This window comes from Podarcis pityusensis (assembly GCF_964106645.2).
Source record: "Podarcis pityusensis genome assembly, chromosome: 9".
NCBI lineage: Eukaryota > Metazoa > Chordata > Lepidosauria > Squamata > Lacertidae > Podarcis > Podarcis pityusensis.
Genome location: NC_138034.1, coordinates 53,630,698 through 53,649,172, shown reverse-complemented (window position 1 = coordinate 53,649,172; position 18,475 = coordinate 53,630,698). Strand labels below are relative to the sequence as shown.

At 39.4% G+C, this 18,475-nt stretch overlaps 1 protein-coding gene across 1 annotated transcript in view; it reads right to left on the bottom strand.

Annotated features, from left to right (window-relative positions):
- Positions 1–18,475, bottom strand: part of COL25A1 (collagen type XXV alpha 1 chain) — a 315,978-nt gene that overhangs the window by 23,360 nt on the left and 274,143 nt on the right. The window contains exons 30-38 of the mRNA XM_081020440.1: positions 16,958–17,020; positions 16,262–16,312; positions 15,730–15,756; positions 13,475–13,555; positions 11,553–11,588; positions 10,455–10,508; positions 8,731–8,784; positions 6,271–6,297; positions 5,297–5,350 (exon numbers count right to left, since the gene is read on the bottom strand). Of these exons, the coding sequence (XP_080876566.1) occupies positions 5,297–5,350; positions 6,271–6,297; positions 8,731–8,784; positions 10,455–10,508; positions 11,553–11,588; positions 13,475–13,555; positions 15,730–15,756; positions 16,262–16,312; positions 16,958–17,020 (447 nt within the window). The remainder of the gene's footprint in view (positions 1–5,296; positions 5,351–6,270; positions 6,298–8,730; positions 8,785–10,454; positions 10,509–11,552; positions 11,589–13,474; positions 13,556–15,729; positions 15,757–16,261; positions 16,313–16,957; positions 17,021–18,475) is intronic.

Genomic DNA, 18,475 nt, shown 5'->3' with positions numbered 1-18,475 from the left:
CCGTACTGATGTCATCATTATGAACACTTTGAATCCTAGAGCAGGGCTTGAAAGCATGAATGCTTTGTTGGTCATTTGAGTCAAAGAGGCACCTGAAAGTGCCTTCAGATAAAATCCACCCCGATCAGCCTGCTCGTGAAGACATGCAAGTTCCAACACATTCAGCAAGGCTCAGTACATTTACCTTGGTTGAGGAGCCGCTTTCTCACGGTTCTTTCCCAAGAAAATGCTGTTTTCCCCAGGGACAGGGATATTTGCAAGGGCAGGGGCATTTGCCCCAGCCACACCCTTTTCACATATGTGCACAGACTCCTAGTGTTGTGTGGGACTGAGCCACAGAGCACAGAGAAGTCACTCCCCTTTCCAATGTAGTGCAATGTAAACTGCACCTGAGGGAAATTCATGCCTTTTTTGTACAGAGGGAGCTGCCCATTCCACTGAAATGAATGGGAAACATTGTGCATAGATGAATTCCACATCTATCTAAGTATGCAAACATTGCTCCGAATTGGGATTTCTCTTCATAAAATCTTTTTGCCAATGAGGGAGCTATTGTCCTAAGCGTGCTGCACTTTAATACTTAGGAATGCTCCCTCTATCCAAAGGATGGAGTTCAGCTTAACAGGGACTGAATAGATCTGTGTGGTGCAGCTTCACTGAACAGAATAAAGCTGAATGAGAGGAGAAAATAAGATGAACCAAATCTGTAGTGGATTTTAATGAGGTCAATTTGCTTCTGTTCCCAAATGACTATTTTTGTCATTAGTTCTAAAAGGGTCTTGGCCAAATATGCTCTGCTAATCCCATTCTTAAAATGTTCAATAAAGGGCCATCAGTCACTTAGAGAATTAAGCATGTATTCTCTTTTTCTGCCCTGCAAAAGGATTCAAAAGAAATCTTCTTCGTCAAAAGATCCTCTGATCCTCTTTGCAATGTACATTCTTTTTCTAACGCAATATTAGAACGTGTTCATTAAAACATCACTTTCAGAGCTTAGTTATGTGTCCTGAATTTGAAACTGAAAAATCCAGCCATGTGGTTGAAAATGGAGCTGCTTTTTAAGGGGTGTGCATTATAGGAATTTTAGAATTTTGTGCTAATGCACAGATTTGATGAAACTGATTTGATGCTTAGGTGGACTGAATTGCTATCTGAGAAAATGACTTCATTTTCAGCCAGAGGAAGACAGTCTGAGAACTAATTTAAAATAGATCTCACAAATGATCAGATGATCACAATGGTAAATGAGTTTCAGGCTCACTCACAGTTTTTAACAAAAACCAAAAGTGCCTCTCTTTGCTTGTTTGTTTTAATTTTAAAACCCACCACACGCAATGAGGGGAAATCAAGAATATTATAGAGATGGAGAAATAGCAAAAGGAAAATTAGTAGAATAAAATAAAGAGCAACCAAGGAAGGGTTGTCAAGGCTGTGGTTGGAGGCAAGATTTAATTTGTAAGGAAAAGGGGTAAAAAAAGGACAAGATGAATTGTAAGGAAACAAGGTAAAAGGAGAAGGGAGGGATGCACCTCTGAAAGGGGAAAAGGGATTAGGATGATGAATAGTAGGGCTAAAAAACCTGTGGCCCCCAGATTCCACGGGACTCCAAGTCCCATCAGCTCCAGCCAGCACGGCCAATGGCCAAGGGTTGATGGGAGTTGTATTCCACAACATCTGTATGACCACAGGTTCCCCATCCCTGACATAAAGGAAATGAACATTCACCCATTTTCTCATAAAAAATATTATGCATCCATTTACAGCAGAATATAAAACGTTTGCTAGAGTTTCTTTTTCATGTTACAATGTCTTAGGCAGAGCACACATACTTTAAAACCAATTGCAAGCTCACCTTAAGTTAATGTAAAAAATAATAATTATCATACTATTATGCATTTGAAAAGTGAAATTACACAACACACATGATATACTATGGCATATAGGACAAACATTCCAATGAGAATCAAACACATTTCCATGGAGAGATATACTGTATTACATCATATGAATGACACTATTCGCCTGTCTTGTCTGTGTGCCAAAATATTACGTAGAGGCACTTAGAGGGAAACAATTCAGAAACTTGGGGGACACAGAAAACCACGATTCAAGTAACTGTATTTTGTTTGGAACACTGTGTTTTTCTTCAGTGTGATAACAAAAGCAATGGCCAGGCTAGCTTCCTGGTGAAGTAGTAGCCTTAAATATTTGCCATTAAGGAAACAAAGGGAGCGGTTTGGCACCAGAGGGCAAATGGGTGGGCTCACTCCCTCCCATCAACTCGCTGGTAGTTAGAAAGACAAAGGCCAGAGTGGAGAGTTGAGTGATGTGAGATAGCAGTTGGATGCAAAAGCTGTAGGCAGGGAAGCCAGAGAAGGAGCCATGCTGGATTGCACCCAAGTCTGCAGCTATGGAAGGAACAAGACCCTTATAGGGTGTTAATGCTGTGAACCCCTCCATCATAGGCTCAGGTTGTCTATATGTGTAAATAAACCATATATCATTAAGACACTAAAGTGTCCACTCCTCATTCCAAAGGAAGACGAATCCTGGGTAAGTGCCTGGAATCTCGCACCCCCCTGGATTATGTAGGATTTAGATTTGGAGGTAGTGTTTAAAGGACAAGGAAGCATTTATGGATTTTAAAGGCAAATCTCAATTCATTTCCTACTCCTAGAAAATCTAGGGGAAATCAATACAGTTTGTCCTTGCAGTTTTTGCCATCGTTGACTTCAACAAACAATGGTCTGGCTAAGGAAGTAAAATGGCCTCATCCTAAGACTTACTGAGACAGCAAATAAATGGTTATGAAGGGGAAACCAACTGCCACAATGGCATTGGCACAAGCTTCTGTGTTATACCACCATTTCAGGGTTGTTCCCTAGCTTTGGAAACTGAAACAGTTATTCTTCAGATAAATATGATTTAAATAACTATCCATTTTCACTCTTAAGTTTGCAGTTAATGCTTCTCAGTTGGAAGCTGATAAAAATTTTCTGTTTCCTGGTTTTACATGTGAAGTGGTACTCATGTGAATTCAGGGGGGCAGGGCCACAGTACTACCCCACTTTGTGGTTTCCCACCTTCCCCCTGCATGGGAACAACAAGCTATAAACACAGACCTCTATGTGTGATAGGCTTCCCTGGGAGGTAGAACCTTGACTGTGAAGGATTCCAACAGCTGGGGAACCATAGGCATGTAGATTTCTCCCCTTGCAGATATTGATTCCTAACCTACACAGAACTGAGGCCGCAGAAGCTCAGGAGAAACACCGCAGCCCCTGCCCCCCAGTTAAATGCATAAGAAGCACTTCACCTGCCAGAATGCCAGAAACTGGATACTGTTAACTTATTTCTTTGTCCTTGCCCTTACTTGCTGAAGCTGATTATTTTAATATTAAAAATGTTCCCAATGCAAAGATCTGTGGGTCTCTGACATACAAGTCTGTTCACTTAAATGTCAGAGAACATAAGAAGCCAGACCACTGGGTCCAGCTAGCTCAGCATTGTCTACTCTGACTAGTAGCAGCTCTCCAGGATATTCAGGCAAGAGCATATTTCAAGCCCTACCTGGAGATGCCAGTCATTGAAGGAGGGATTTTTGCATGCAAAACTGATGCTCTACCACTGAGCTATGGTCCTTCTCCACAGCTCTGAATGGGTAATAAAAATATTCACAAAGAGCTGCTGCTGTCATTGACTTGGATTCAAAGAGCTGTTCTGCTAATAGAAAGGAATTAAATAATAATCTAACTACGTTCTTCATTTAAGACATTTGTATACCACTCTTCTAATCTCAAAATGATTTACATGAAACATATTTATAATCACATAAAATATAAAAATAACTATGTTTGGGGGGTTTGTTTTTTTAAAAAACTCCATAAAAGTTGAGCGCTTTGCTGAAGAATGGACATTCCCCCTTCCCTTGTTCACATTGAACACATGAAGGTGAAAGTGGGACCATGACTGGCAGTCATAGTCATTGACTATGTCCCATACCTCTGTTGTTTCACTGAACAGTGAAACAGGTCCCTATGTGCATATAGCTGTTCATGCACTGGGGGCTTCCACACAATTTGGAACCTCACGTGATGAGAGTTCCAGATCACATGGAAGACCCTTTATGTTTACAGCTTTCAGATGTTCTACCGAGAGTGTGGAATTCATGGGTGTGAGCATTCTGATGTTGGAGGAGGCAGTGAACTGCACAAAGGGGCTCATCTGCACAGTCCTCAAGGGGCAGCCCTTCAAAGTGGCCAGGGAGGTCTTCTCCTCCTGGCTACATTAGAAGATTGTAGAACTCTGCAGGGATCCCCCTAAAGTATCTTAAGCAGCCCTGTGGCATAGCTAGCCTAGAGAAATACTTGACAGCCCCATGACAACCTTAGCTAATTAAGTTTAGATGCATGTCACATGCCATTTTCTAGGTTTCAAACACAGTTTGCCATTTTGCATGGAAAACTGTTGTTTTATCAAAGTGAGCCTAAAGCTCTGCTGGGCTCATGGAACTAGATTTATGGCTCGTGAGGTCCTGTCCACTGATCTGATTGGGGAATCTCTTGCATGTGCAAGAGGCCTGTTTGGACATCAGAGCTCTGACTTTCAGAACTCTGCCAGTGCAAGGGAAGTATACGTAACGAACTGCACAGAGATCTGATTTCACCTTGTATCCCCAAGAGATTTGCACCTGCACCAGACCTCCCATCCTGGCCAGGAGAGGATCAATCATGGCACATGGGAGCAATCCAATGACAATTAGGCACACTGAAGGTGCATCAACAAAGTTAAGCCCTTAATTGTGTGCTTAACCATCACTTTGAGAGCTGAAATGTACCCAACTTTCTCTGGATTAGCTCAAAGTGTTTTTGGTTTAGCTTTCGTCTTCTCAGCAACAAGCCAGATGCTTTCCAGGTATAAATACAGCATCCATTTAATTGAAGCCAATGGACCTATATTGATTTACACAAGCTGTCAATCTGTCCCAGTGTCTCCTGCCGTGTTGCTACTCCAATGTCTCTTGTCAGTAACTACTGTATAAACAAACACAGACTGTCAGGAGTCTTGGAGGAGAAAGCCTCTCTTCTCCCATTATGGAAACTGCTGACCTTTTGGGATCTGGGTGGAAGCTTTCTTTCACATTCTGACAGATGACTTTGTCTAGCAAAGATCCATGACATGGCTTTTGGCACACAGAAGGAAGAAAAGTCTAGCTTAATGGGACAAATTATAGGACTGGGACAAAAGAGCTGACTAGGCTAAGTAATCAAACAACAGTTAATAGCATTGAAGTCACCTTTTCTCCCTTTTCTCCTACATCACCCTTTTCTCCACGAGGACCAGGGAAACCCTATAAAAAATGAACAAAAATACCTCTATTGGCTTCTGTATGTGGGCTTGCCTTTATTGTGTAGCTGAATTATCCACACACACACACACACACACACACCAAGAAAACTACCAAATGATTTTGAAATTAGAAAGCGCATAATAGCAAGAAAGTTATTGAAGATGCCCAGCAAAAGACACCCTTATTTTCCTACATGCAAATTAGCACTGGCAATGTTAAAAAGAGAAGTGCTTCAGTCAAGTAGGCAAAATGGTTACAATTATTTCCCTCCCCACACTGCAAAAGAAGTTGCGTAACAGGAATGTCCCAACTGCAACTTCTGTTGAGAAATACAGTCGGTTGCAAATCAAAACCTGCAATCAGTGGTGCTTGAAAACACAACTGCATGGAGGCTGCTCCATGTGTCAAACTGTTCCTCTAAACAGCTTCTCATGAGCTTTCAACTGTTTTTAACCATGCAATAGAGACGTTCTCTGCATGGTGAAAACCACCAGAAATTTGTAAGGAGCTGCTATCACAAATGGAGTGTCATGCCACACACTCCCCATACGGTTACATTTTCAAGCACTACTGGCTGCATCTGTAGGCCTCTGGAGAATTATAATAGTACTTTCCATGATCATCTGTCAGGTGCTCTAGTTAGCAGCAGTTGCTGTGGGCACTTATGAGTGGCACTATTTATGGTGGGATTTACAAGTCTGCCCTTACTTAGCACTGCTTTCTCCACACTCTTCAATGTTATTTTCCTCTCTCTATGATTATTTTCAAGGCAAACGACAATGCAATGTTTAGTATATTCTCTGCATGATTGTCATGCACAACAAATGGGGGGAAATTCAACATGCTCCAAGCATGCAACTATTGCTGTAAAACAAACATGTACCTACCACACAAATAAAGTGATGATAAATATTACTTACATCAAGGCCAGGTTCGCCATCTTTGCCCTATTAAAGATTCATATTAATTATGTTAAACTTTGTTAGCTCAGCTTGTGTAAGACGTCTGCCAGGACTATTTAGGCATGCAGCTGCTGTACTGTGTATACAACACAGACTGGCACAACAAGCTCTCCTAAATAAAAGACAATAATGGAGAAGATGGAGGAGGAATCTAGCCTGCCTGGTTTCCACAACAGGCTCACATTATCCTATCTGGGCAGATCATGATCCAGATCAGATCAATGGTCTGCTTCAAAATCTGCACTTCAGTGGATTCCACTACAAGCTGGTGGTCTAAGGGCTGCACTCTTCCATCTTTTTCTTTAATACTTCCAAAATAAGGTCTCTAGCCAACCACAACTTGAGTTGTTAGCACAAGGGGCTTCTTGCCAACATGTGCTTTGAATGCAGGTAGAGCAATGGCATTCCATTGTTCCCAAGGGAACAATGCCCTTGTGTGAGCACTGGTTGTTTTTTAATGGGAATTGCAAGGGGATGGGTGACAGGAACATGAAGGGTGTGCAGCAGATCAGGTCTCACTCTCTGCTGGCCAGAATAGAGACCGCCAATCTCCCACTGCCTTGGCCCGCCCGTCTCCCCCTCAGTAAACTGCAGCAACCTGATGCATTAGGAAGGCAGGAGAGCAGCTCGACCCCACTATTGTTTATGTGTGCATGGAGACAAGAGAAACAGAGAGTGGGGACTGCTCTGCTTATTGCAACCAGACATTAAGGGAGGATAGGATAGGTCTCTGCTTGAAGTGCTGTCTGAGTACTGCCCTCCAGCCGAAGAAGCCCCCTCTCTGAAGGGCTATCCAATCCAAGATAAAGAATCATTGGAAGGGAGAGCAGTTGGCACACAGGCAACCTGGCCACAGTCTTCCTCACTATGGTGAGATGCATTTTTTAAAAATTTAAATTACTGCCATTAGTTCTAAAGTTGCATCCATACATAAAAATTAGCACATGCACATTTTATATAAAGCAGTATCCTCTTCTGTCCTCCTTTTTGGTGATGCCTAAGTACCACAGGGATGCAGGTGGCGCTGTGGGTTAAACCACAGAGCCTAGGACTTGCCGATCAGAAGGTCAGCAGTTCGAATCCCCGTGACGGGGTGAGTTTCCATTGCTCGGTCCCTGCTCCTGCCAACCTAGCAGTTCGAAAGCACGTCAAAGTGCAAGTAGATAAATAAGTACCACTCCAGTGGGAAGGTAAACGGTGTTTCCGTGCACTGCTCTGGCTCACAAGAAGTGGCTTAGTCATGCTGGCCACATGACCCAGAAGCTGTACTCCGGCTCCCTTGGCCAATAAAGCGAGATGAGCACCGTAACCCTAGAGTCGGTCACGACGGGACCTAATGGTCAGGGGTCCCTTTACCTTTAAGTAAGTGGGAACCCTCGACTAAAATGTCACAAAATTCCTACATGGAATGTACTTCAATGAATGTAGAGTACATAGCATATATCCTTATGTAGTTGGCCACATGTAGAGTGTCCAGAAAAAGATAACATACCATAAAGTCTAAGATTGATCCCTCTATCTCTCTGTCCATCTACCCGAAAACTGTCCGGGCAGTTTAGAGAGCAGCTAGGGGAATGAGTAATTCCCCACTAATTTCCATTAGTGGAATCTTCTGTTGGACGAAAAGCAATTCTATTCATAGAAAGACACCTTAAGAGCCAAATCGTTCTTCATACTTCTGCAAGTTTAATAAAATGTTGCAGAATCAATTTGAATTCTGGGATATTCATACAAAGCAAAAGCCAAATAACGCGTATTTCAAAATTATTTTATATTGGATATATGGCATTCTCCTCATCCTGCATATGTAAACAATGGAAAACTACTTGTATTGGACAAAAATATTTAGAATCACCTTCAATGGATTGTGATACCTACTTAGTCCATCCTTCTACACAGGAAGAAATCAGTTTGCACAAGGGTTTTTTTTTAAGATGCTATATGAAACTGTAACAAATTTCCCCAAAATGCAAATGAATCACAAAGAATTTTGCATAAATGACAGCTGATTACCCTTTGTACTGGAGAGTCTTTTGAGGTATTTTAAGGAGAAACAACATGATCCTGAGACTTTTTTATTGACCTGATTTCCTGCCATTACTTTCTGGTGCCTAGAGACAAGCAATAACACATGTACGGCAAACTGGAAATGGCAGGAGTTGCGCAGAGGGGGTCACTTTTAATTCTGGCTTTTCTCATTGTTGTTAGTTTATGTCACAACCTACTCTATTATTTATGCATAGATGCATGTGAGAGAATGAAACTGCCTAAACTTGAGATAAGGGATGGCCTCATGAGCAGTGACCTTGGGCAACTTAAACTAATTGCATTTCTCTGTGATGAATGGTCATAAAACACAGTAGGATTTAATCAAGGATTTCTGAAAACTGCACTTTCCAAAGATGTCGTGTAACTTACAGGCAAGCCATATGGACCTCTGGGCCCAGGATCTCCTGTGGTTCCCTTTTCACCCTAAAATACAATATCAGAAATGTTCATTACAAAGGGCAAAGAAGCTTTGTTTTCAATTATGCAGTATTTATTGTGTATTTGAAATCCATTTATTTGTGTAGCATTTATTTCAATTACACAATATTTATTACATTTCTGTCCTACCAAACATTCAGGGTTGCACATAAAGTTATCCTGTTTCTCTCCCCCCTCCCAACATACCTGAGGTCATCCTAAGGTTAGCCAGTATACTTTATGTATGAGGGCAAAAACAGACATTGCATGAGAGCTTCCTCATTAACTGTCTTGACATCTTTTAAATACTGAAATGAAGTTGCAGGTGGGTGTCATTTGGGGTGGGGGACAGAGTATTGTCAGGGGTGGTTGTTAAACCCTTCTCCCTCTTTGTCATTTTCTTAATCAAAAGTATTCTCCCAAGTGCATTTGTTCTTTATGGGAACAATCTAGTCACACGTATTTTCTCCTTGTGCAAATAGCAATGGAAGAGGAATGGGAACCATGTGGAATGGAGGGAAAGGGTCCCTTATCTCTCTTACTGCTTTTCCGGGGGGGGGGGGGAAGATAGCAGCTTGGTTGTGCAGTGGCTGCAACACACTTTCTATAGGCTTCAATAAGCTGTTTAAAGAATGAAACCCTCTACCAAAGATGCCTAACTCGTGTGAGACAGTACAGTGGTACCTCGGGTTAAGTACTTAATTTGTTCTGGAGGTCCGTTCTTAACCTGAAACTGTTCTTAACCTGAAGCACCACTTTAGCTAATGGGGCCTCCTGCTGCTGCCACGCCGCCGGAGCACGATTTATGTTCTTATACTGAAGCAAAGTTCTTAACCCGAGGTACTATTTCTGGGTTAGCGGAGTCTGTAACCTGAAGCGTATGTAACCCGAGGTACCACTGTATCTGTTTCTTTGATTTGTCATGATGTGCCTTAATGAGGACACACAGGTACTATCCAGAACTTCTCAATATACCAGAATGCTTGAGATTTGAACTTTGCTCTGGTTTATACCTAAATGTACAACAGTCAAGTGCTATGGAGTGGTTTTTAAAAAAAATAATTAGCCTTTTTTGCTAATATGTTACCAGTTATGGCCAAAAGCAGTAAAATATTTGAGTGCCTTCCACTGGCAGTAGAGAATAATAGAATTGTAGAGTGGGAAGGGGTCACATGGGTCATCTAGTCCAACCTGTTATAATGGAGGAATCTTTTGCTCAATGTAGAACTTGAATCTGCAACCCTGAGATTGAGAGTCTCATGCTTTACTGACTGAGCTATTACACATATTTTTGAAAAAACAACAACATTTTAGCTTTAAAATTCTGGACCTTTAAACAATTTGGTTGTTTTATTTTAATTAAATTTTTTAAAAATAGTATGTAGCTATGTGGGTTTTTTGTTAGTTTGTAAATTGCTTTAGGTTGCCTTGAGCATGATAAAGTGACTAACAAAATATATAAGTAACTATAAACCCCCACAAATTAAATAAGTAATTTATTATTCTAGGTCTCTTTTTTTGGGTGTGTGTGAATATGTGTTATTTTTTGCACAACTACGAATTCTCTTTATTTATATCTGCAAGAGAACGAACACAATTAAATATGCTGAACTGATACCTTTATCATGCAAAAGAAGTGAACCACCCCAAAGAGAAGATCTCCTGCAAACACTCACTCTGTCTCCTTTTGGACCTGCAAGGCCATGAGGACCAATTGGACCATCCATGCCCTGAAAGATTAAACAAATAGGAGCTGACAACTCTGAATGAAGGTTTATCATTAGCAAAGAATTTCATGAGAATCAGGCAGAGAATATGGGCTGGACTTTCACTGAAGGGGCAGCTGAGCTCCCAATCCTTCTGGCAAGCTCAAACAGTGCTTCCTCCCATCTCATTCATCTCTACTTTCATGTTGTAGATCAGCTGGTTTTCAGATAGCAGGGGCATAGGTTAAAGGTTGAAACAAAGGGACTTAGGATAACAGCAACAACAGCAACAACAACAATCATGCACAATTCACATGAAGACCCACAAGGATAGATGGCAAGCTTAGAGGAGGAGATTTTAAGTTTACCGCTATGCTATTCCTTTACTTCTCCGTTATTCGAAAGCTGCAATATTTGTTTCAAATAGCAGGAGAAGTGCAGTGTCTTTTAATGTGGTGTAACTTAGTGGTTTAAAAAGATCAGGAGGGGCTTGTTCTGAGCATTGCAAACAGTAGCTTTCTAACGTTGACTCTCAAGGAAGAAAGAGAGAAAAAGAGAAAGAAAAGAAGGCTGATCTGAATCAAACAGCAGTTTTACTAATGCAGGCTTTAAAAGCTGGCTTCTTTAACAAAGCTCGCAGGATCAGATCAATGCACCAGGCAAGAGTGATGTAGTCACATGGACATTTTTATTTGAATGATGAATTCAGTGATTTCACTGTAGCCTCGTCTTCTATCATATCACCTGTCATGGACAAGGTATTGTTTATTTTCTTTATTCCATGCACTAGCCCTATGTAGCAGGTATTTAGGCAGCTGTATAACAGGGTGAGTTGCAGCCGGTATTTCACATTGGACACAGCTATAGCACCTTAGGCCCTTTGCTAGCTTTTTTGTTAGCCGGGACTCCTCCTCTGATAGAGCATCCTGTAAAATGCCCAGTCAGCACTGTACCAGAAGGGATAGCAGCAGCAGCAGTGGTACCACACTGAACTGCAAAAGAAATCTGCCTGCCGTAAAGCATGTAGATTTAGTAGTGAAGTATGACATACAAACACAAGGGACTCACCCGGGGTCCTGGCTTTCCGTCTAAGCCAGATGCTCCCTGTATGGTTAAGTGGAAGCATAGATGGCAGGGATAACACGAATGACAAGAATGTGAGATTAGTAACTGGTGATGATGCAACAAATACAACTTCTATTTATACACAGGATGCGAGCTGCTACAGGGTTCTAGAATAAGTATCACAGTACTGCATTAGGTTAGTTTTAATTTACACACAACATGAAGAGTCTGATTCTGATCCCCTTTGCAATGTGTCCCACATTAAGGTAATCTCACTATTTTTAGTGAAATTCACCTCAATTTTATGAAATCAGAATGAGCCCCTAGATGTATTAGTGCTACAAACCTCACATATTACCATGGAAGTTTATTTGTACTTTAACACACACATCTCTATTCATAGGTTAGTAAAACAGACTTTTAACTTGGAAGATAAAACAAGGGGAATTATGAATTTTGCACAGACATGTCAACTGTCTTTTCATTACTAGAACTGAAAGGAGAAGAAAACTGCGGAGCATTGCAAACAATATATGGGTTCCCATTGGAATGTCCTAATGATAAGATGAGAAAAAACACCTAGATTCTTAAAGAATATTTCTATTTCTTCACTGTATTAAAATTTAAAACATGTTCCTGAGTACACCAGTGTGCTAATGGTTTTCACTAGGGCAATGTTAATTCACTGAAATTAGTTTCACCTATCACTTCCATAGGATGTGGTCTCCCACCAGGATGTATAAAACTTTTGTAAAGTTTTATACTATTCATTCTGGAACTGCTGAGGAACAGAGGACCCCTGGTGGATATTGTGTGAACAAGGAAAGCCCAATGCTGCAAAATTCAAAAAGTGCTAATACTACTGTCTGAATTAAACAGATCAGATGGATTCACTGGAAAGAACCAATGTCTGTGAGCACTGGGCCCTTCACATATTTTAAAAACCTTGATCTTGCCCTGGAAAAGTTAGAAACTTTAATTCCCCACTGATTTCAGTAGGAAATAGTTAAGCACATGTGGAACTCCCATTGAATTCAACTGATTTAAAAGTGCTTGGGTTTCCTAGACTGTGCCTCTTCTGAACAGTGTGTCTCAATTATTTTAACTGGTTTGGGCCATCTTTCATTTCACTGTGTGAAAGGTCTACTGAAAAAGACTGGTAAAACGTGTTTGTATTTATGGTATTATAAGACTACAATAAACCAAACACTGGGTTGGAGCCATATTAACTTAGTCACATATTTGTCCCATTGAAAACTGTGGGATACGTTAGTCATGATGACTATCTTAAGTCTGATTGATTTTAAAGGGGCTATAGCATGGCTAACATAGTCTAGCTCCAGCACATTCATTTCACTTCTTTCACTCAAGGCAATATTGAGTAATCCTGATTTTAGCACACTTTCATTGAAGGCAAATTTTCTATAAGCACCACCAACAAAAACTATTCCAGAATAGTCAAATCAGAACAATTCCACAAATCTATTTGTAAATGAAAAATACTTAAAGTTACACAAGCTAATTTCTTAAGATTTCACTCTTAACATCTCAATCCTTATAAATACTGAACTCAAGAAAAAAAATATTGAGTTTAAATATATACACACTATACTTAAAATAGTAAAATCAAACACCACACAGCATTCAATAATGGCATAATTAATGTGGGGGAACGTGATGCTGTAACATTGTTGACACTGACAAATGACACAAAAATGGTAATAAAAATTAAAACCAACAACTGACAGAACTATGTGTTATGAAATGATACAAGAACAGACTCTGGATAAAAACAAAACAAGACTAATGTTTTACTCCAACATGATATAGTTTTATATTTGCTATCGAGTAAACCAGAGTTTTTGGTTGAAAGCAGAAAGAGCAGTTTGCAATTTGCACTGAAATTGAATAGGTATTTTACTTACTGGAAGACCAAGGGGCCCTCTGTCACCCTTGTGACCTGGTTCACCCTTCAATCCTTTAAGACCATTTAACCCTGGTTCACCCTAAATGTAAAAGTATAAGTACATTGGGGGTGCTGGTAGAGGTATTCAAGCTGGGACAGAAGAGAGCCAGTCAGACGTGGATGCAAACTCCAGTTCTTTAACACAACTGGTTCTGTTCAGTGAAATATACTTTATCAGACTATGATATAATAAATGGAGGAATGCTAGTGATCTGTATTAAAATCAAAGGCATAAAGCTTTCACAATTATTTTGCAAATTCAAATCAAGTAATCATCATCACCATGTTGAAACATTTCTGAATAACTCAAGCAAAATTGTGAGCCTTAAGTGGCCCCTTTTTCTTCTCATGGTGAACTGGAATGTGCAGTACATCTTGGAAAGATATTCTAAACCTTTAAGCATAATTAATTAAACAGAGGAAGAGTGTGATTTACTGGAATATGCACTGGAACCATGAGGAAATGGTCTCCAAAAAGGTGATTACACTCCTATTAACAACAGAAGTTAGTGATCTTTTCATGTTTATAAAATTTCACATGAAATTAATGTATGCAACATTATGCTATAATATGGCTTTATTATATATTATGTATTAAAATTCACATTTAAAGTTTGCTCTCCATGAGTAAGTCTGCTTTGAAGTATAGGCTAACAAGAGTACAATCTGCTAAAAACTTCTGCACAAGCCCATTGGGAGCTGCCCATGATCATTGCTACTGTATCCTTATATGACTGTAAGGGCAATGTCCACCCTGTAGTTTAAACCACCTCCAAGCCTATTTAACTGTCATGGCTCCTAAGCAAAGATCTCTATTGTAGATCTCAGATTTCTCTCTCTCTCTCTCCACACACACATATACCCAGAGAACTACAGCGCCAATATTCCCTTACTCTGCAGAAGCTAGGGATTACTAACAAATAATTATTAACACCCTTATTCTCAAGGTTCTTTGAGTGAATCTGTGACAGATAAAGCTTTCAAAAGAGGCTTGAATGAAAATGAAACGCAAAAATGATATACTAATTTTGCTCAATTTAATTCAATGGGCATTCTAAAGAAGTTGACTGAACTGAATCTTGCAGCCCTCAAATTTTTCAGACCATTTATTTTGAGATTATTATTATTACTCTAAAAATATCCTACTCTTTTATTGGTACTCAAGAGTAGAAGAATTACTTTCTTTCCACAATTGCATACTCCATTACAATCCCATTCTTTTAGGCTACAACCATATACCCACATACCTGAAAATAAGTTTCATTTAATGAAATGGGGCTTAACTTTGAGTAGACATGTATAGGATTGTGCTGTTGAAGCTGTAGAAACAAAACTACAGTACTTGGTACTTGGAGAATCTCAAGGAGTCATGAGTTCCATTAAAATGCTTCAGGTCAGATTAGGCTAGCCCTGGCATGGAACAAACTATGGTCAGTTTTGTGAGTGTTCAATGCTATACATAATGGTCTCAGCATGTTTCTTTTCTCTCCTTTCAAAACAAACAAACAAACAAACAACATATTCTGGTAAAAGAGTTTAAAAAAAATGAAACTAAGTTTAGCTATGGTATACAAAGTTCTTTCAAATACATATCCCTTCAGGAATGTCTTCTGAAGGATTTTCCCCATATATCTGGAATAACTCTTCCAGCAGTAGCAATGAAGACTTCACTGATATAGACCCTTGTTAGGAATGCCTTTTCAAAGATGAAGGCATGGACAGAAAGAATGAAAGAGAACTTATTATAAAAGGTAGTAAAAGGTGGGAGCTTGAGCAGGAAAGATTAGTAGGAATGAAGGAGAAAGGTAAAGAAGAAAGTAATATCTGGAAATGATTTTACTTTACTTCTTAAGTGCACAACACACTCATCCCCTGTTTTTCTAAGCTTACGTGTAAGGTAGTTCCAAATGGCATAGCTTGAATCTCTCACCAGACAAGTAGATGTTTTTATTGGCTCTCTATAATTAACATTATAGAAAGCTAATTCAACTTATGGTGATGAGGAACAGACACAGGAAATTGCCATAAATCGTTTAAAAATATTTTTAATGCTTTATCTTAAGCAGCTGCTTAAAGGTTTAAGAATATAAAAAACACATTTAACAGAAAAGTGCGACGAAGAACAAAACATGACTGCATGCTTCAACGTGATTAACGAGAATGAGTGCATAACAAATAAACATAATGAAGTTAGTTGTGTATTGGATTCTTTACCTTTGGGCCTGGAAGTCCATGAGGTCCCTAAAAAATAAGAATGGAAATGTCATAGTTAGAGAGGACATTTCTAAACTACAAATTGGTCTGTGCCAATAGCTAGTGCTTGCTGTTTTTGTTGCTGTCCAAAGCTGCATAAAATAACAATCCTTAATTAACTGGCAAATACCTAACCAGTCAAGACAGAATGAAACTGTGCATCAACTTCCAACTACAATCCATTTTCAAAGTCAACTGGATCCATGTCTAAAACGTTTGATTCTCCATATTTTCCACCTTGATATCCAGTCAGACATACAAATGATTGCCAACATTTATATGGTCAAGAGCTCTTTGCTCCACAATTTCAGATGTCATCATTTGCCCTACACCCACAAAAATACCCATGTCTTGATCCTACTAATACCTGCCTCCTGCCCCTACCAGCCCTGCCCTTGCAATGTCCTCCACCCACAGCTTCCATAAATAGGAATGATTCTCCTTTGGTCTGATCACTCAGCGGTTGCATATGTGATAACCGAAAAGGACTTACCATAGGTCCAGGTGGACCATGTGGGCCTGGAGGTCCAGGTGGTCCTATGATCTACATATAAAAGCAGGATAACACATGTTCTTACTGAATTGTAGCACCTCTCATCTGCCTGAAAGCTGCAATCCTTTATGTGAGATAAAATATACTATTTATTTGAAAATGTATAATCTGTTCTTTCATAAAATGTAACAAGGCAGCTTGCAACAAATAGAATGCAATAAAATCAATCTACAAAACATAACTAAAACATCAGTAAAGCATTTACTGTACATCATCGGAGAATTTAATAAACAACAAATAAATATTTGTCAGTAGTTGGCATTCCAGTTGAAGAAGTGAGATATAAATTCAGGAGCTAACTTACTCACCATTCCTGTGCCTGCAGTAATAAATGCTAATGCACTGTTGCTTTGTATCACATAGAAAAACTTATTTGAATGGTTTCCCCATTAGCCTCTATCAAGAAGACAATAGAGAAGGGGTGCCAAACTAATTATCGGTGGGCCATATCCCACCCTGCAAAACATTTCTGTGGCCCTCCAAGACCATCACCATCAGCCATTTTTAACTGACTGCTCTGTTTGATGCCCTTGCACTGTGATGCCAAAACATTCTTTTTTAAAAATAAAAAAATTATTTAATAGACGACATTAGTATATTTTTATGGAAGCACTGAGATAGCATAGAAATACTTACAGAAGGACCTTGAGGACCTGGCAAGCCAACATCTCCTTTTTCTCCTTTCATACCATTGGATCCCTACAAAATCAGTATTGACGCAATGAACAAAGCTTTCATCTTATCAACTCATGGATATTGTTTAGTTCAGAAGACAGATTTTCATTACATCACTTACACTTACACTTATAATTATAATTATAATTATAATTATAGGCATCTTTTATTTTGCTTTATGCCCATATCCTGTCTCAACAACTCTTACAGCACAAGCCAACCTATATCTGATCTGAAGTCAGATTTGAATTCAATGGGACTTACTTCTGAGTAGACACATATAGGATTGCAGTGTTAATGTACTTGGAGCATGTCTCTACAGCTGATGTTATGGCAGGTTTACAGTTTCGGTGACCCTTTCATTTTGTTTCTGTTAGCTGATTTGCTTTGTTGTTTATAGTTTATTCTATTACATCTATTGCATTTAAGTTTATTATTCTTTTTAGTTTATATTATTCTTTAAGTTTATCTTTCGCTAGCCAACATGAGCTTCTTGTTTCAAAGATGGGGTTTAAATAAAATGAAATAAATGAAAGTACAAGGGCATTTTCTGGATGGTCTACTACAATTTTGCTTTTTTGTGGGGTTACAGATACAAATACTGGCCTCTATCTAGACACACTGACCTGTAAATTACAGAATCGTGCTTGACTAGTGCTTTATACAGTAATTTGATGTGGGGTGATTTTCACACATGGCACACATAAATAATCTCATTTTACACCACAAACTGGACAGTAATTTCTTAGGGAAATTAGGTAATACACTCAAGCATTGGCGGATGGGCATTCTGAACCAGGTAATTACCAACTTTGACAGCATCACTAATAATGGCCATTTCAACACAGAACATCTTGTGCACATAGAAATTGATCAGCAGATCTGCTCAATATGATACATGCTCCGTAGGACCCCGTGTGCATCTGTTCTTGTTTTCTGTATACAAGATCCCACAGGGGGCTGCTAATAAGGAGCAGATTTTTCATGGGTACAGTATCCCTACTGTGCACAGAACAGCACTGCTCAATCAGACTGCCAATTATCAATGATGTGTCATGCCAAAATGTCATAGTAAATACAGAGAGCCCAGGCTATGGAACATTTTTCTCTTGTGTTTAAAGTGTAATCATTTTACTACTCACTATTTAAAATTACATTTATACAATCACTTAAAATACGTTATGGTTAAATTTTGATCCTTGTAATGAGATAACAGTCAAAAGGACTTACCCAAGAATAACTGCAAATAGGTTGCATCTCAATACATTTAAGATTAATCCCAGTAAAGTGCCTCTCCTTATAAAAGATTCCACCACCCCCTTCACTGTTCAATTAACATACTCTTTGAAATTTTGTCAAATTTCATGTTCTAGGGTGAAAACAGAGCAAATTGTTTATCCATCAAAGCAGTTAAACTTCAGTGTTCCCAAAGGAAAAGAGATGGATAGAAGGGCATTGAAATATACTCAGAGTCGCAAA